This window comes from Phoenix dactylifera, chromosome 6 (genome assembly GCF_009389715.1).
Source record: "Phoenix dactylifera cultivar Barhee BC4 chromosome 6, palm_55x_up_171113_PBpolish2nd_filt_p, whole genome shotgun sequence".
NCBI classification, from domain to species: Eukaryota; Viridiplantae; Streptophyta; class Magnoliopsida; order Arecales; family Arecaceae; genus Phoenix; species Phoenix dactylifera.
The window spans coordinates 5,009,957-5,028,980 of NC_052397.1; the positions used below are offsets into that span (position 1 = coordinate 5,009,957).

The 19,024-nt window shown below is 40.1% G+C and overlaps 2 protein-coding genes across 6 annotated transcripts; both read left to right on the forward strand.

Annotated features, from left to right (window-relative positions):
• The first annotated feature begins 235 nt into the window (after positions 1 to 235).
• Positions 236 to 7,570, forward strand: LOC103702947 (transcription termination factor MTEF1, chloroplastic). Of its 5 annotated transcripts, none has more exons than XR_005512135.1 (3): positions 236 to 1,286; positions 1,955 to 2,523; positions 6,842 to 7,570. XR_005512135.1 is itself a non-coding variant. In XM_026803048.2 (2 exons), exon 1 carries the CDS (start codon positions 352 to 354, stop codon positions 1,273 to 1,275), a length of 924 nt encoding a protein of 307 aa, XP_026658849.2. In that variant the 5' UTR covers positions 236 to 351; the 3' UTR covers positions 1,276 to 1,286; positions 5,432 to 6,835. The 5 variants fall into 5 exon arrangements, 3 of the variants coding, with proteins under 3 accessions (XP_026658849.2, XP_038983147.1, XP_008783832.2); XR_603373.4 differs by lacking the exon at positions 1,955 to 2,523 and having other exon boundaries at positions 238 to 1,286; positions 6,842 to 7,029; positions 7,112 to 7,570; XM_026803048.2 differs by lacking the exons at positions 1,955 to 2,523; positions 6,842 to 7,570 and adding an exon at positions 5,432 to 6,835.
• A 7,711-nt stretch (positions 7,571 to 15,281) lies between these two features.
• Positions 15,282 to 18,200, forward strand: LOC120110993 (transcription factor CSA-like). The gene is made up of 3 exons (XM_039127220.1): positions 15,282 to 16,420; positions 16,563 to 17,015; positions 17,623 to 18,200. Exons 1-3 carry the CDS (start codon positions 15,955 to 15,957, stop codon positions 17,895 to 17,897), a joined length of 1,194 nt encoding a protein of 397 aa, XP_038983148.1. The 5' UTR covers positions 15,282 to 15,954; the 3' UTR covers positions 17,898 to 18,200.
• The last annotated feature ends 824 nt before the right edge of the window (positions 18,201 to 19,024 follow it).

Here is a 19,024-nt window from a genome sequence, read left to right on the forward strand (position 1 = left end):
AATATTATGAAAAATTAAACTTCAATGAGTTTGGGACAGATCTATTTTTGGCCCAAATGGGATAATTTGGGCTGGCTTAATTGGGCTTGGGCCTGTATTATCTAAAAATTTTTGGGCCTAAATCTGGCTCGAAAAAAAAAAATTTAGGCTGGGTTCAAATAGGATCCGGCAGACTTCCAGCCCTAGCCCTAGTCTTTACCTATACACCTATAATAACGATGTGGTTGGACATTGTTCTGGAAGACAAATACAAGGTGATAAGGGGGACAAGATATGTAGAGAATAAGAGAAAGCAGGAGAGTTGAATCTGTTGAAGGAACAATACAGCGATTTTTATCAGTTTAATGAAGGATGGCGCTTCGTCTCCAGCTCTCCCCTATCCCTCCTCCCTCCGCCAAGCCCCCCAAAAACCCTATCCTTAAACCTAGGACCGCATTCACCCCTCTCCGGCCCCTCTACCCGACCGTCCTCTCCTCCTCCACCACCGCCGTTGGCGGCGACTCGGGCCTCCGCTTCCGCGAGAAGCTCCTCTACCTCGAGCACGACCTCGGCGTCGACTCCTCCAAGGCCCTCTCCCTCAACCCTGCCGTCCGCGCCGCCCCCCTCTCCTCCCTGCGGTCCGTCGCCGACTTCCTCGCCTCCTTTGGCCTCCGACCCGCCGACTCCGGACGCATCTTCTCCATGTACCCCCATCTCCTCACCTCCGACCCGGCCGCGGACCTCCGCCCCGTCTTCGACTTCCTTCTCGGCCTCGCCGCCATCCCGTCAGCCGACATCCGCAAGGCCGTCGTCCGCTGTCCCCGTCTTCTCGTCTGCAGCGTCCCCGGCCAGCTCCAGCCCGCCCTCTACTTCCTCCGGCGGCTCGGCTTCGTCGGGCAGCACCGGATCACCTGCCAGACCACCGTTCTCCTGGTGTCCAGCGTCGAGGGCACCCTTATCCCCAAGCTGGACTACCTCCAGAGCCTGGGATTCTCCTACAGGGAGACGAAAAAGATGGTCTTGAGGTCGCCGGGGCTGTTGACGTTCAGCATCGAGAACAATTTCCGGCCGAAGGTGGAGTTTTTGGTGGGGGAGATGGGGAGGGAGCTGTCGGAGCTGAAGGAATTCCCGCAGTACTTCTCATGTAGCCTGGAGGGGAAGATTAAGCCCCGGCATCGGATGTTGGTGGAGAATGGGTTCTCGTTGCCGCTGTCCGAGATGCTGAAGGTCAGTGATGGAGAGTTCAGGAAACGGTTGGTGGAGATGCGGCTGAGGCCTGTTGGCGAGAAGTTGTAGCTCATAATGATGTGAGTTTGTTTGTTTTTAAAATATATAATGTGCAAGAATGTTACTTATGTGCTTAGATCTGATTAAATTGTTCATCCTTCTTATTGTAATTAATAATAATTTTTTTCCTTGCAATAATATAAGTATTGGTAGAGAAATAAGAGCATGTGTCGACAATGTTTTATTGAATGCATATGATTCTCTGCAGTGGTCCTTCGAAGTTCATCCTCTCAGCTTTTCTATATGTGTATATTGAAATTTACCAATTTTGAAGAGGAATAGAAACAGAGTAAGAAGAAAGGGGGAAGGAAGACTGAGCATTGAATATAAGGGCCAAACTTTGCATTGTTTAAAGGTTTAAGCTAGTTCAATACTCTATGGCAGTAGTTTTTTTTCCTAACAATGGTAAGAATCACATAAGAGGTGAATCCAACGAATTTAGAGAACAATTTTTATGGTTCAAGCAAAACTTTGATATTTAAGCTTTATGTGGAAGATGACACGTGTTTTCTTTATGTTTATTGATTGGTCTGTAGACCTTTATTCTGCTTCGCCTTTGGTAATTTTAAGTGCATTGGGTGTCTCTGTTCAAATGGGATCCATATGTAGCATGGTCTTGCAATGCTCCATTCAGTTTAGCTCCCTTGTGCTTTGTTTTGTGATGATTCACATCATTTGCTTTTCACAGAACGAGGCTCCACTTAAGTAGATCTTAATAACAGAACCATGTTTCTCCAAGACAATTATGGGTGTTTGGTAAGATATTTGCTGGTAATTGCGTCCATATGGTAAGCTTGTTTATTTTTGGACCCTTTAAATTCATTGGCAGATAACAGAAGGATGTTACTGAAAATTTGAAGATGGGTTAAAATGCATCACCCTAGCCATCTTGAAACTGCTAATTTGATCAACCAGCTGACATCTCAAATAAATCTACTAAAAACTTCATGCCAATCGTGAATAGAAGGGTGAGTACAGATTCTGTGAAAATTGATACCTAATTTATTGACCCTGAACTCCATTTTGTCTATGTCGGACCACAAATATTCTTAACTTACATTGTTGCAGGCTTTTTGAAGGTAACCTTGCAAACGAGTGGATTGCCTCATTTTCATCTGCATATTGCATTTGCACCAATGCACTCATGGTTGTCTATTGGTTAAAAGTGGACTGCAAGAGGATTAGGTCCAACAAGAGGACAGTCTAATAGTGAAAGATTATCCATGTCAGTTATGATCGTTTCCTCTGAATAATCAGGTTGAGTTTCTTCAACAATATGCAATCAGAGTTAAGTTACTAACCATATCAGTCTGGGAGCTTCCTCTATCTCAATTTTGAATGCAAGAAGTCCCTTTCATGCACATCATATCATTGCTTTATTGTCTATTATGTATATCTAGCTCATGCCCTGCATTTTCCTCCTCGGGGGGATATCCGGTAAATAATTCTACCTAGAAAGGCGAGGAAGTGCTTTCTGCGCGGGTGCGTGGGAAGCACTTTTTTGTTTTTTAATCTCAAAAGCAATTATTTAAAATTAAAAGTCGCTACACGAGAGCTCTTCTTCTTCATTTTTCCCTCTCAGTGCTTTGGCATTTTTATAATGCTATCGTATATTTCATCATTTTTTAAGTTTCCATTGCAGAGGCTCTGCTCCAAATCTGCAATCTCCATACCTAGGACTGTAATGGTCAGATAGTGTATAGCACCTAGCTGAACTATACTAACGTAGATCTATACCGGTTTGGTGAGAGCCTCTTTCATGGGTATCTATATGAGATCTACATATCTTGGTCCATATCATTCTCTACAGATTTCTTATGATCAAGACCATCTTCCTTTTAATGCTTTTTAATTGGGGCAAGGATTTTAAATTTTTATTATGAACTTCATCCTGTGTTACAGTATACAAGCTTTTCTTCACATAACTCATCCTCCCATTCACATTTTTTTAAGAAAAGAGAGGTGCATGGCATTCTGTGGCCTTCTCTCTTTTTGGTCATGGGATCGCTCAATTCTACTTGATTTAGAGTGGTTTAGGCCGCACTGTTTTCTGAACCAAGAAGCCAAACCGACCTGATTTTGCACCAGTTCTAGTTAGTACTCCTCGAACTAGGCAGTTCTAGTTGGTACTCCTTGAACTAGGTAGTTCTAGTTGGTTGGTTAGACCATGCTTTTCTCCTTTAGTCCTGCTATGCAAATTCATAGAAATATTTTTTTTGAAAATAACATTTATTGTTGCTTGGACAAGGGCATCATGGCATAATAGAGTATCTTATCATTTTATTCAGCGAACACCTTTGTTCTTTCCAATTTTCTACATGATAATTTCCATACCTCCCCTTGAATTATATAATAAGAAGGTATTCTTGCCTAAAGCCATGAACTGGCTTTTCAAAGTTGCTTTGGCACCTAGTAATGTGAAATGACTCAAAATAATTGAGTAGAAAACATAAGGAAAAAGAAGGGAGGAAGGATAGATTGATTTGAACATGTTCCAACCGTAGGGAAATCAACTATTGGAATCTTTTGCACAAAGCTAAAAGCTCAGAGCATTAATTAAGATGATGTTCAAATCTCTAAACCCATAGATTTAATTTAAGAGAGTCACATGAGAATCTTGCACTTGAGCTATTTCTTCCGTGCTAATTTGTTTTACTTTGAAATTTGCAAGAAAAGTGATCTGATTTCCATTTTATTATGTATGATTTTTGTGTGTTGAGGGTAAATAACTTGAGAATGGAATGAATTCCTTTATTTCTTCCATGCAACAAACGAAACAGAATCTTCATAATCTTATGGATGGGAGCATTAGAGTGCACGCGTCACTTAGGTTATTTTTAATCATGATTTTATCATTCTGAATTCCTGATCAAGAATATTGGTGTACATTATGCAGGGCATATGTTCTTATTATGTTATTGATGTTGTTTTCTAGTAGTGTCTTTATTGAATAATGGGTTTTTCACACATAAATATCTTACTATAGATCAATTGCATACAAAGATCCCATTTTTGTGTCTTTGCGGATTAAGCCTCCCTTGTTTGGTAGAGGATATTATGAAAAATAGCTTCATGCTATTTTACTGCCTTCACTTGACGAGTTTAAATATTCCATTGTAACATACATAAATCATATCATAGTTGGACTATGCTAGTGCGCTAATGTGAGTCAATTTCAACAATTATATTGGAAACATGCCTAATTTCTGTACATAAATAATGATAATAAAAAAATCATGATTTTTCATGCAAAATGTTCAATTTTGAAATCTTTCTGCCCCCCTACTTCACCTGTGATTTGACCTTTCTCTGAAGCTGTTGCAAGTGCTGCATAGCTCATCCTGTAGGAGAGTCTAGAAGGCATAGCTTTATGTAGTTTCAAATGTTAGGGAACTTTATGTATGGTGCATATTTTCCTTTACCATCTCTGTAGGTGGGCCTAATCTCCCATCTGAATTTTGTATTTTATATCTCATGAATTATTGACAGTGGCATGTAGTTCTAAGATGTGCCTATACTGAATCGCATTGAAAGAGGGGCTTCTATCTAACCTTTGATATCTCATTAAATTGGTGATTTTACTGCTATCCTTGCATCTTTAATGCTCCAAATATTCAAATTGGAAAGATCTTTTGCTCTTGCTCTCTTGGGATCTCTTGACCCATCAAACGTCTTTCCTGCAAACTCAACTTACATAGTGTTTCGTTCTCGTGTAATGGTTACACCTGAAGTAGCTTGCATTCCTGCCTATGTCTGCGTGGATTCTAATATTATAGCATACAATTCCACAACTTTGCATGAAATGTTTATTTTTGTAGGCATTCTGTTGAGAACAGTTCTGCAAACTCTTTTGTTCATTTATTTATATTCAGGTCATAGAACCTGCAATGGGGTACCTAATGTATCTTCTTGCTTCTATGTTACATTATGAGCATTAGGAGGATAATATTCAGCTTAGGCTACTGCTTGGATAGATAGGCTTGGTGACCTACATTTATACCATGCAGGACATAATTTATTTCATTTTCTGAAGATATGTATTTAGATATCTTACAACTGCATGGCACTACATGCTTAGGTCCTCCACTTGTTTTAATAATTAATTTAAGAGGCTTATTGACTTCCAATCACTTCAGTAATTTGTCTACATGAATTTCATGTGTAGATGATTAGGCACCGTATCACCATTTTTCAGATGAATATCTATACATTGATTAATGAGCCACATAGTTGAGTAAAAAGCACCCTCAGATTTTCCATCCGGTGTAATAAAGAAGTGAAGACATTATGGGGACTGGAAAGGATTTATAGGGCTGTAATAGTGACCAGAGGTCACAGCTGGAAAGCCTCAACTGTCGCAGTTGTATGCTTGTATTTTAACTTTTTTCCCCTAAAACCAAGACTGAGGACAGTTTTCTAAATCCATAGATCATGTAAAACAGTGCAATTTTCAATGTTGACTAGCTTTTGAAGATCCCCTTGGGCTTCCTCAATTGCAGTCTCGCTGTTTTGCTGCATGCAGAGCAATCTGCTTCACTGTGATGGGTTAATAATGTAGTAGGTAGACCAAACAGTCAAAAGACTTATTTCACATATATGGGTCACACATATTCATGTCAATGTCCTTTCAGAACCACTTCCAACAGGTTTATTGCCTCGTTTCTGGTTTGAAGATATTTCAAATGCATTGTCCTTGCAGCCTTCACTGGTGAGCTCTAGCTGTGCTTATGCACAAGCACCAGCCTCAGTACCCAAAATCTTGTACCTGTAGTGCTACATCCCGAGGAGAAAAAGAGAGAATCCTTTGGAATTTTGCTTCTGCACCTGCATCAAAAAGCACCCTCTTTGTGTAAATTTATTTGAGAACCTTGATTACTCATTCCAGCAGGCATTCCTGACTTAAGTAACTGTTGGATAACACCCTTAACTGTCTGTGCATTTTAATTTCTACGTAATTTACATATTACATAACATTTCAATATTAAGCTTCATTTATTCTGCAAACCATAGATCATATTGGTGGGCATTCATTTCTGGTTCCTAGCTCCAAATGAAATACAGCTCCTGACAATGAGCATTGGGTCCATTAAAAAAGAGTTCTCATATTAGAAGCAGCAGTAGTGAAAATACCTTTTTAGAATTTGATACTGCTTAGGTCTCTTGAAAGACCTAACCATTCCTTCAAACCTAGATAGGGCCGACAATTTAAGGTTTATCTGATTACTTGAATATAGGTTTTCTTATGGCAAATAATGATATTGGATTTTGATGATGATCAGCATATGCTGAAAGTTAGGATTAGTGGTCCAATGTTCATGTTCATGCTCAACTTCTCATCACACAGAGAGCCTCGAAGGATCTCAGTAGATGCTATGAACCCTAAATGGCATTGAGTTTGATCTCATTGTTTTTCTATGCCCCATGATTATTCTTTTGCTTATTCAAATTATTCAGTGTCTGCTTGCTACCAATCAATGGTTAATTTCATCTGAATTCATTGATTGGAACATGCTGCAGATAGCAGTAAATTAGTACTTCAGACTGAAAACATCCTATTCTTGCATTCTTTTGTTAGGCTTCATAAGGACAGACCATGGAAATGCCTCGTCCCGATTCCTGTTCTCTAGACGATTCATTTGTTTTGCTCGATCTTCTGGGAAAAGATTTGTGGAGAGGAAGAATCAGCAGTCAAGGACAAGCTGTTGCCGGTTGGAAAAGGGACAGTCTTACAAAGAGAGCCAGAAGAAGCAAAACAATTAACAGGTCAGCTCACCCTTAACTCTTTTTCCACAGCGTTGTAGATGTATGTAGGTACACTCCTAAACCAGCGATTACGACATTTCAGGTACATCTACTGTATAAGAACTTGACAATGATAGCTACTGTCATTTTGTTTCCTCATAACGATGAGCTTGGTTAAGGTCATTGTTTGGAATAAGGATAGAACTGGCATGGGCTACAGAGCAGTATAGTTCTTGTACCCTGGGAATGCTTCTGAAAGATATATACTGAAAACAAGTGCTAATGTCATGGATGCTGGGTGTTAAGTAACTCAAGATGTTCGTGTTAACTTTTTTTGTAGGGTATTATATTTTTGTATTGATTTTAGATGTATGAAGTAGTAAGAGCTGTTGATTGACTCTCTTTCAGCAAGAGTCCTGTCTGCTCATGTGGCAGTTAGAAGTGGTGGTCATAAGACTCAATTGTACTCGCTAAATTTTGTGAATAGATAATGTCTGGTGTTTTTGTCACAACTCATCAAATTTATGAGAGGACCATGAAGTACAAAAATTTCTTTTATGCATTTGTCAGATATTATTGATCCATGGAGATATTGCCAGTATGAAACATACTGTTGACACCACAATCCTAAACTGAATATCTTTTCATATTTATTCTCTGTCAGCCAAAGAAAAGTATAAATAATTGTAGTCCGAGAACATTTCGAGTAGGTACCAGATGAAGTAATATGGACTCCAGACATTTTATTTAGAAGTTTTAAATAGTATTATAACATTCTTTTCCTGAAAATCTAGTTCAATTGAATTATTTGATCGACCTATCTCTTAGATAAGTATGAACTCCATTGGTGGTTCATTTCCTCCCTGAAGCTTGCCATAAATGTAGAGAGATTCTAGACCTATGGGTAGTTCCAACTCGCAGCAATGGTGCCTTTTTTCAAATGTCACCTTCTCTGTGTCCCACAAGCTGAAGGAAGTCTCCAAAGTCCAAACCACTCTGCACCCCAACCTGATCTCTGACCACCCTAAGATCCCATCAACTGAAATTTTTTATTCTGCTCACATCAGACATTTTCTTCACCCCTCCTCTGCTGTTGGGCCCCTCCATGGCAGTTCATCCATCCATTCACGTCTCATAAGTGTACTCATTCATGCAAGGGATTAATTGGTTAATGACCTTCCAAAGTGTTTCAGGGATTTACTAAGGATCACCTTAGACCATTAACAATTGTAATGGCTTAAACGGTAATGAAGTCTCATTGTACCTCTCAAGCCTACAAGCAAGAGCGTTCTAACATGAAGAAATTTAGGTGCATTGGAGTGTGCGAACTAAGCTATAGCTCGGTGGTTGCACTACTCCCAGTATGGTAGATGGTTCGTGTTCAAATTACTTTGTGCTTCATATTAGAAATTCTCTCATTTCCTCGAAATCGCTTGGGATGCTCTTAGCCTCTTACTGAATATATTTGAGAATAGTGGGAGGACTTAATGAAACATTATCAGGTCACTCATGCACTATAGCCACTGAGTGGGATCTGTTTCAAGAATGAGCTGAGGGTGAATTATGGGCTTCCATAGATATTATCATTATATTTTTGATACTTCATCCTGGTTAGCATTTTACTAACTTGTTACATTAGGAGAGAGGATACTGACCATTCCAATTATAAGAAATCCAATATTTTCTTGTTGTTGCTTTTGTATAAAAACACCTTTTTAATAAAAATAGGATGAGGTTCTAAAAGGCGAACAGTAGCATAACCGTGAGGTTGCTTTGCTGGGAGTTCGTGACTTAGATATCACATGTTCAACATATAAAAATAATCTCTCCATGCATAAAGTAAGGTTGCATAAATATGCTCCTCTCTCTTATGAATAGGAATGCCATTTTTATTTCTGTCTCTTCACCTACTCCATACTTCCATCTTGTTCATAACATCAATGACTTGTGACTTACGTCTTGTTAGGATCATCAAAAAGGGAGAAAAAAGAAGAAGAAGAAAAACCTACGATCTTTTCAGTGTGCTAGCTTAGTTAAATTCTATAGGCACAGTACCACCCCCAAGCTTACATAAATAGCATCCACATATCATGCATATATATTGCCTTCTGTCAGCACATTGCCTACCCATCAGTTGGTTGGGGGTGGGGGAGGGATGGGACATGTTTGTGCCAATAGATTCGGGTAATATTTCATGTTAGGCATCTGGTAAAAGAGAGATACTCCAAAAGATATCAGATGAGAAGCAAGCATTGATAGCACTGTTCTTTGGGAGAATATATTTGCATATTTTGAGTCATAGCTTGTTATAATCGTCTCACAGACCATAAAGACCTCTGTGCAGCATCCATCACAGTCTCTATCTCTTTCGAGTACAGGGACTTCATGGGGTGCAATAAAATATGAGAATTTCCTTAACAAGGGCTTGCTGTTGTGTAATATGCGAGCATGTAGCCATCTAAATAACAATTCACCCATGTTTAAGCATGTTTTAAGGTGATTAGTCTTCTATAAATTTTAGACTAAATTAGTTCAACTCATGAACGCATAAATTTATAGAACTGCCTCGTTGGTGCATCAAAATTCGAGTATCCAGGCCATTTGGTTGGTTAGCATCACTTCTTTGCTATCAGAAAGGTAGGTAAAGGCTGGAGGCAAGCGTACCGGGAGACTTTAAAAGCAAGTGATCTTTATTTTGCCCACATCCACATTGCAATCCTAGAGTAGATGTCCTTCCGCATTTGCTTTTCTCCTTTGCAACTTTATTCTTTTGCCTCCGAATCTTACTGTAGAGCTGTTTTGTCTTGTCCTGAGGGTGGCCACGGTTTCCCGACGAGGAGAGCAAGGGAAGTTAGGGGGGAAACATCTACTGCTTTGACGGTGCACCACGGCCCATCCTTTTCATATAAATCCAAGGGAACAGACCCAACAAAATCTTTTGATGCAGACCCCTTCTTTATATGGTGGACCCATCTCACATCTCCTAATGTTTCTATATACCAAGAAGCCACTAAAATTTATGTTCATAGGTTGTATACGAGCACATGTACATACCAAAATTTTTTGATTGCTTGGAGATTGGTCATTTTTATCTCATTTGCAAGGTCACCACTAAAGTGTATGTGATAATGTTCAACAAGAAACAGCTCAGGCGCACACAAAGGTTTGGAATTTTTCTGCCGACCCATTACTTTTCCGTAAGAATTCTTTCTATAAGGATCTATGCGAGCATGTATTTAGTCTCACATCGATTATTTGCCCAAAAAAATTTGAGTATTTATATAGGATTAAGAAATCTCAAAAAGTAACTTTTGACTAGTTATTTTGGGCGAAGTTATGTGAATGGACTAGGAAACATTATAGTACGGGCTCATTGGGGTTAATTACAGGCCGATTATGGTGCTTGTGATTAGATTTGAATGGATTTAGACCCTTAGTTTGATGAGGATACCAGAACTTAAATGAGAGAAGTATGTGAGGATCTGTGTGGGTATATGTTTAGTCCCATATCAGTTATTCGTCGGAAAGATCTTGAGGTTAGAAATCAAAACCTCTCTCTCAGTAAAAGAGAGAAGTATGTGAGGATCTCGGAAAGATGTTTAGTCCCCCCCCCCCAACCCGGCCTCTCTCTCTGTGTGCGCGCGCGTGTGTGTGGTGGAGCATTCACCACCCCCTCCCCTGAAGTCTGAAAACTAAAAAAACATTAAAGAAAAACCTCTAGGTCTGATCGAAGCGATAGATAGGTATAATGGTAAAAAAAATAAATCCCAAAGCAACTAAAAACTTTGACGTGGAGGTTCAAGAAAACAGAAAGGAAAAGGTTAATTCGAAGAACTTCAATTAGAATCGGTTGTTTTCTGGTGTTAGATACTTGGGAAGAGAGGAGAGCATAAAGTGTTCAACACGTTGAGATGGTCTTGTTTCCCATCACTTACAATTGATCTAAGAGAGATGGAAAACTAACTCCCTTGATTTGTCTGAGGGTGAGGATTGTATGATGGAAGCAAAAATATTCTCCTCCCATGCAATTTTTTTATCTCCTTGCAAGGTTTTTCACCCTTCCATTCTCTGAGTGGTCTGAAAAGCTGGGGACCAGAAAAACTCGTCATCTGTCTCAAAGTAAATAGAAGCAAGAGAGGTGGTTAGGTACTCAGGGAGGGCCCTCTCCTCCATTCCATCCAACCTCCATATCCCACTACATCATAACTAATCCATGCCATCTTTGGAGTTCCATTATGGCATCATCACTTCTCTTAACATCAACAGTACCCCACTTCTGGAATTCCTTCTGGACCCTCAAAGAGCCAAGGGGATGACATGATTCAGTAGTTATCTTTGTCATCAGTAACTCCACCGAAGGACATGGATAGGGACTGACCAAGACCCTTTCTTAGATCCTTTATCTGTGTACAGTGTTAGACCATGCAACAGACTCAGGGGCCTTTCCTTGAAGGGGGATGGAGCATGAGCTACGACATGGTTCAGTTTACATCAGTGAGCAGCCAATTTAACCGTTATTTTTTGAGAACTAATTTAACCATATTAATAGGGCATTAGGAGTAACATCAACCACTATTATTTTTATCAGGGATTAATTAGTACGGTTTGACCACAGCATTAGTTTTGGTGCACTATGTATCCACATATCATTAGACATATAAGTCAGCCGTGTGGAAGTTAAACCTCACAATGGTGTTTTGCATGAACTGTTTTTATGTATGCAAGGTATAGATATTGTTAATTAAACATGTAAGGACCTCAAGCAATGTTTTAGGTTTTTTTGACACATTTCCTCTTGCATATCTTAAAAAGAAAACCTAAAAGTCAAATAAGAATAAGAGGATTACTACTAACGGAGTCTGTTAGTCCCTTAACTTAAAGAAACAAAATATAAAAAAAAAAATTGCACGAGCCAAGAGAAACCATCCGTGAAGAAAGATGATGTTGCTTCTATCCTCTTCCTTATCAAGAGTTCTCCCATCCGTGAGAGCTTTCTTCTTCTTCTGAGTTCCTTTCTCCATTTCTTCCAAAAATTATATATTGATTAACTAAAAGTATGTATTGGAACATTGGATGACTATTTTGTTAGGTGTATATCATCTAACCGTGCAGTGTGTAATTATGAATACCATATTTTGAAAATTATATGTTGATTTACCTAAAGGTATGTATTGAATTATTGCTGGATGTGTATTAGAAAAACTTACAGTATGTATGAGAAAATCGATAAGTATATATCACTTGACTATGTAGTATGTACTGATGAGCATCATATTCTGCACTATGTATCGATTTACCTGAAGGTGTGTATAGGGATGTTAGATGACTATATTGCTAGATATGTATCAACTAGCCATATACTATATATTGGTGAACATCATATTTTGAAAAATATATATCGATTTATCTGGAGATATGTATTGGGTTGCTACTAGGTGTGTATCTAAAAAGCTTACAGTATGTATCAGGAAGTTGATGAATGTATATCACCCGACGAGAAAGAAAAAAGATGCGACAGTCTTTCTTTGCGTATGGTTTCTATTGATGCATGAAATATTTTATTATTTATTTTTTTCGAGGTATGTAATTGACAAACTAAAAGAAGTTTTTTTTTTTTTTTTTTAAATATGCGTGAGAGAAAATGTGGGAAAAAAAAGTCCGGCCCAGATGATTTAACTAATGGAAGAGCTTGTTTTATCACTGTTGACACTGACATCTGCCAACTTAGGTGCCTTTGTGCTTTCATGCGTCTGGGTCATAGTGGTTATTACTAACAAAGAGGAGGCCTCGATTTTTTAACTCTCTCTCTCTCTCTCGTGGGGTAGAACACATAGATGAAAAGGGTGGGACAGCCACATGGGAGTCCATCTTCCTTAGTAAATTTAAGTGGGGCTCCAACATTTATTTGGCAAGCAAGTGGGCTTTAATGGAACGTTCTTGGCCATGTAGCTTTCATGGAATAACTGATCCTTTAACTACTGGAATCATTTGAATTTTCCAGGAATGCTTTCTGTGCATCATGATTTTTTGGAAGTGTGTGTTAAAACAACCACATGCTTTGCAAGAATGTGCAACCCCCAAGGCCATATTGTTACTCATGCCATTGTGCCGAAGAGAACTGCAGAAGAGACTATGGATGGCTATCCAGATGCAGGTAGCTTGTCATGCGGTGAGACTGCTAACCCTGTGCCTTTGACAACCTTTTGATCTTGTGACAATTAATTGTGAGTAACAACTTTAGGGGCAGAACTAGTAGTCGAGCATTTATGTTTTCCAATGAACAACATTCGAAGTCGAACTTCAGAATTTTCCCTCTTCCAAGTGCCAAGAAGAGGAGTGCAAGTCATACATAGGAGACGTATTGCCTGGAAGATGACATATTTTTTTGATGAAGTGTGCATCCATAAGCTGTTAGACATTAACAAGGCTGGTAATGTTGTATCATCTGGGCATAGAAATTTAGCATTGAAGAGATGAGAATTGTGAGAATCCGTGTGGACGTATGTTTAGTTCCATATCAGTTATGTGATGAGGAGATCTTAGGTACTTATACACAATCAAGAAACCTAAATAATACCTTCTGCCTGCCTTTTTGGATGAGATACTGGGTTGTAATAAATAGAATTAGAGCGGACCGGCTTATAACCTGTATGCACTAGGAGACACTGCAACATGGATATATTAGGGCTATTTTGGATGAGGTCCTGGATTGTTACAAGAATGCTGAAATAACTACCTAGACTTTAGAGCAATATAATGGTTTTACGCAGTTCATACAAGCAGTTAAAAAGGAAAATTTGGAGTGGTTTAATGAAAAAAAAATTGTTTATGGAGTTGAAAGAGGAGGGAGAAACCTAAGATATCGTCTAGAGGGTAGAAGAAACAAGGAAAGGTTGCAGTGGCGATGTGTCTCTTGATTTAAGTGATGCCAAAGAAGGATCAATAAATACAACTTGATGGTGAACAGATTGAGCAAGGCTTTGCATGGATACTGTTGTCTTATACCTTAAAAGAGATATTGATGTCACGACCAAAATATAAATAGTTTCGCTTTTGGGTTGTTTTGCAAGCACTCAAATGCATTATGAGACGCTCTTTTTGGAGATCTGGGTAACTTCTCCAATTAGAAACAAGTTGGCTGCACAAATTGCTCGACAACTATTACATCCACGCTACCCAGAAATCACAAAACGAATGACACAAAAGTTGTAGACTTAAAAATATTAGCTTCCTCCTGGTAAACTCGTTTGTCATCTCTCTATAGGTGGTAACATATGGGTCCACCCAAGACCTTCCAAATAGTTTGTCTGTGACATTTTCTCTTGTATGTGCTTCTTTCCAAAATGACTGATCAGTCGGTAGAACTTCAAATGTTTTGCCTCCCAGGGAAGGATAAGATCTTAAAGCACAGATGATGCATGTGGCTGCATTCACTCGGATGGCCCCCATGGTCTGATGGTCTCAGGCTATGAGTGGCGCAAACTGGTAACAGACAAGAACTATAGCGGCAAGATGGCCATTCATGGGTTAAGGCCAGAATGCCATTTGCTCTGCTGATGACCAATCAAAGAGATCTTCTGCGGGTTCGATTAGTCCCTGGGTAAGTTAATTAGTTAGGTTGTTCTCCATATCAGTCCTTTAAAGCTGCAGGATTCTTTTTTTTTTTGTTATTTTGACTGCACAACCTCAGTTCTCCCGTCTTCCCCTTGGAGGGTGGAGTACATTCCTGCTGCACTGTGGACACCTCATTGAATGAAACGTCTGTCACAGGGTTTGCCAATTTCCACAAGGTAAACAGTGGCAGTGGAAAAGGACATGGAGGTCCTTAAATGGTCTTTCCTTTTTGACAAGGGCGCTGGGTGCCTCAGGGCTCGGGACTGCAGGCCGGTACATTCCTCTTATGGAAATTTGTAGACCCTTGTACTGGTTTTTTTTTTTTTTTTTCCGGGTGAACTCTCGTTCGCATCTTGTGGAGTACAGTGGGGATGAGAGGCTCGCATGGGAGGGAGATCTTGTGAAAGCTAACCTCAGGAACAGTTAAGATGTCCATTCTGGTGCAGTGTTTTTGTTCAAGAGTCAGCTCGAAGAAATTGGTGGGATTTTTCTGGAACGAGTTATTAACTGATTAAGAGGTGGCTTTGATTGAAAAGAGGAGGGCTTTCATGAGTGGTTGCAGAAATTTAGGAAGTGGATTTGGTGCAGGGAAGGCCTCAAAGTCTCGCTCAGACTCACGCAAGAGGACAAGAAAGAAAGAACCTTTGGAATAACTGCTTGAAGAAATGGAAGAAATAGGTATTAGTCCAACCTGGAGCCATTGATGTTCCTTTTGGACTGTTCCCATTAGTCCAGAACATTTTCTAAGGTAATTCTTGTTACGGGTTTCTTTTCTTCGTTCAGTCTACCTCAGGTGGTTAGCTGAAACCCAGGTTAACTCCCCTCTCTAGTTGAAGGACTGAGAGAGAGAGACAGACGTGCAGCATTTACTAGGGCTGGGGCTGGACACTGGGAGTTGTGTCAAAGCTCAATTTCCTGCCCTTGAAAAGAAAGCTGTGTAGGCCTCTGCAGGGTTCATACAACCAGACAGCACAGTAGAGCTTCTTTTGCCGAGGGAGAGAGAGATGGACAGCCATTAAGATGGTTTGAGAAGTAGGGAGGGAAAAGGGGAGAAATATTTGCATCTCACACATGTGGTGAGATGACATCCACACGTGTGGGAGAGGGAGAGGGGTTTGTTAAGGAAGTGAAAGGGTGACAGCTGGGCCAGTCAGGGAGTGGTCATGAAAGCCTGAAAGCAAGAAGAGGAGTTTGCGTGGGTGTCTGTTAGAACACTTTGTTCTTTCTAGTTTTGTTTGCGCTCCCACCCCCGATCCCCTCACTCTTTTGAACTCTCCTTTTCTACTCTCTCTTTCCTTCTCCCTTCTCTTCTGCTACTGCTTGTCTCTCTTAATGGCCTTGCAACAGTGTGGTGGAAGTAAAGGCATGGAAACCAGGTGTGGCTTTAGGAACTCCTCTTCCTCTCCTTCCTCTTCCAAGGGGGTGTTTGCTGACATAAGTTCCCTCTCCATCAACCCAACCACCTCAGCTGGGAATCATCACTGCACCAAGAGCTCTGAGAAGACCTCTTGGACCTTCCCTTTTATGCAAAAAAGTGAGGTGGGGCACAAGTGTTCCGGTGGCAGTGATGGCTCTGGAGAGAAGGAGTCCAGTGCTATCGGAGAAGAGAGCCCAGACGGAGAGAACACCACCAATGAGGGCTCCCTGGGTGGGAGGGAGACTGTTGACTGTGGTCAGTCAAAGCTCTGTGCCAGAGGCCATTGGAGGCCTGCAGAGGATTCCAAGCTCAGAGAGCTTGTAGCTATCTATGGTCCTCAGAACTGGAACCTCATAGCAGAGAAGCTGGAGGGTAGATCAGGTGAGAAGAAAAAAAAAGTTTACTTTTTTTTTGTTTCCATTATAATATTATTTTGCTGGCTTAAAGTCAAAAGCATTCGGACTTTTTGGATTGATTTCAGTTTACCTGATAATATATTAATATTTGATATGTGGGGTTTAAGGGAAGAGTTGTAGGCTGAGGTGGTTCAACCAGCTGGACCCCAGGATCAACAGGAGGGCCTTCAGTGAGGAGGAGGAGGAGAAGCTAATGGCTGCTCACAGATTGTATGGGAACAAATGGGCCATGATTGCAAGGCTTTTCCCAGGGAGGACTGACAATGCTGTCAAAAACCACTGGCATGTGATCATGGCTAGGAAGTATAGGGAGCAGTCCAATGCATATAGGAGGAGGAAGCTCATGAGCCAAGCTGCCCAAAGGAGACTGGAGGAAGGTGCAGCAACTACAACTACAGCGGCAGCCTCTGGGTTTGGTCACTGTCCTTCTCCCTCCTTCACATTTCCGGCTGCCATCAATGGCTCCATTGGCTCACATCACATGACACTCGGAGTAGGGGATTCCCTCTCAAGTCACAACGGCTTTCATACCCAGCAAACGCCCTTTGATTTCCTTTCTGGTTTGTCCCTCCTGTCACATCTTCTTCTTCTTCTATGACTGCTACTACTACTGTTACTGCCGCATTTGTATCACTTAGTTCTAGTACCATGTTGCATTGGTTCCATTAAATTTTATGCAATTTTTCACCTGTGGCGTTGGTTCCACCGCATTTAAAGCCCTTTCCTTTTCCTCTCTCCTTTCCAAATTGCCAGCTTTAAAGATCTTGGCGACTAGTTTGGTACATATTTCCCTCTTCCATAACCCGGCCAGCTCCCACTAAAGCTTGCTTGAAATGAGAAGTGGAGATAAAGAACTTGACCCCGCCCGGAATTCAAGCAGGGCAAGCTTCTACAGAAGCTGTAATTCAGTGTCCACAACACAAGAAGTTACCTTTCTATTTTAATGGCAGGTTAACATGTGTAGAAATTTACAATAAAAAAGAAAGAAGGGGGGTAAAAAAGAACAAGAACAAGCTCTCCATATCCACGGTAAAACTGGTCCAACTTTCCACCAAAATCCAAACCAACTTGAAGAACTTATTACGTAACCATGTGAAGGTTGAATATGTATGTATTCTCTGTTCCCTTTTCCTTTCCAACTTCATCGTGTGTTTGGTGTGGCCGCAGGTAACAGGGCTCATGACAATGCCGATTTCGGTAGCAACAGCTCCTGGGGTTGGCCAAGGGATGTTTCTTTCATGGGTTTTTACCATCATCCTCCATTTATATTGGCAATGCAACAGCCAAGCCATGCATCCCACTATTCAGATTCTACAGCCTCAGCCGCATCCCGGGTTTCAGCTCTTGAATCATCGTCTTCCGAGGAGAACAAAGAGGGTGGCCGCTTCGAAGCCACCGTCTCACCAACTTTCATAGATTTCCTTGGAGTCGGAGCCACATGAAGGGACAGAAAGACCAAGCCCATAAAGAAGAAGAGGGTTAGTTTTTCCAGGGTGCATGGTGGTTGGAAACCCGTAGGCCATCATGAGTAAATATTCTCTTAGCTAAGGTTCTATGTAACTTTGACACCTGGTCCACTTCGGTTGAAACCTGGCCTTTTTTATAGATGAAAAGAATTAGTCAAGTAGATTACATTGTTACCCTTCTATATTTTCTTTCTCTCATCTAGTAGGAAGGACAAACTCACTGAACTCATAAGATACACAGAGCACAATGAAGTGAGACTCCCTTGTGATGTTTCTTCTGACATGGCATTATAACCATTTGCCTTTTGAGCAGACTTTCATGTTCTCTTCATAATTGGATTTTTAAAAAAAAAAACCCAAACAGAAGTGGGGCGTGCCAGTTGTTGACTACAGAGTTTTTCATGTTATGCAATTATCTGAACAGTAAAATCCTCCATCTAGCGACACAGAGAATCATGAAAAGAACAATGTGGTTCTGCAAATTTGTCAAATACAACGAGGAAAATAATCATAAATGATTAGAGTGAAGAGATTTTCTATTTTATCTCAAAGGCTTCTTAGAAACAGTAGAAGAGTCACCTGTGCCCAAGAACACCTCCCCATGTTTGAATACAAAATTCCTAATTGGAAGAGAGATACAACAATAGAAAAACAAAATCTCATTATTATGTTTTTTTTAGAAAGGAAAAGACTTCTCCGCCCTTGCACAATTTTGGGATAATATTTGATACTAGGTTAGCAATGATTAAACAATAGAACTTTTCAAAATGTATCACTTGAGAGATGGATAATCCTTCAGTGATGTTGGTATTGGGCCAAAAATTATGATGTGGATATTCATTGAATACTATAGCTCTATTTGTTCTAAGTGGATATAGCCATGAATCAGATATTAATATTATATATCATAGAGTGCTATTTTCAAATCCAAATATGTTCAATTCTTCCAATTTTCTTTTATTATTTTTTAACCTAAACAAATTATTGAATGAAAAATAATAAATAAATAACTGCATCTGCCTAATTGTTCAGCTATATTAGTTGATCTAATAAATCCTCTACGCTATAAAGTTTAGGTTAAACAGCTGATTTCTTGTAGTTTA

What these genes read in the sequence shown, in the direction of transcription:
- LOC120110993 (XM_039127220.1), top strand. Translation starts at nt 15,955, where the DNA reads ATGGCCTTGCAACAGTGTGGTGGAAGTAAAGGCATGGAAACCAGGTGT. An exon ending in GAAGCTGGAGGGTAGATCAG is followed by an intron (nt 16,421 to 16,562) that starts GTGAGAAGAAAA and finishes GTGGGGTTTAAG; the next exon opens with GGAAGAGTTGTAGGCTGAGG. An exon ending in GCCCTTTGATTTCCTTTCTG is followed by an intron (nt 17,016 to 17,622) that starts GTTTGTCCCTCC and finishes GTGTGGCCGCAG; the next exon opens with GTAACAGGGCTCATGACAAT.
- LOC103702947 (XM_026803048.2), top strand. Translation starts at nt 352, where the DNA reads ATGGCGCTTCGTCTCCAGCTCTCCCCTATCCCTCCTCCCTCCGCCAAG.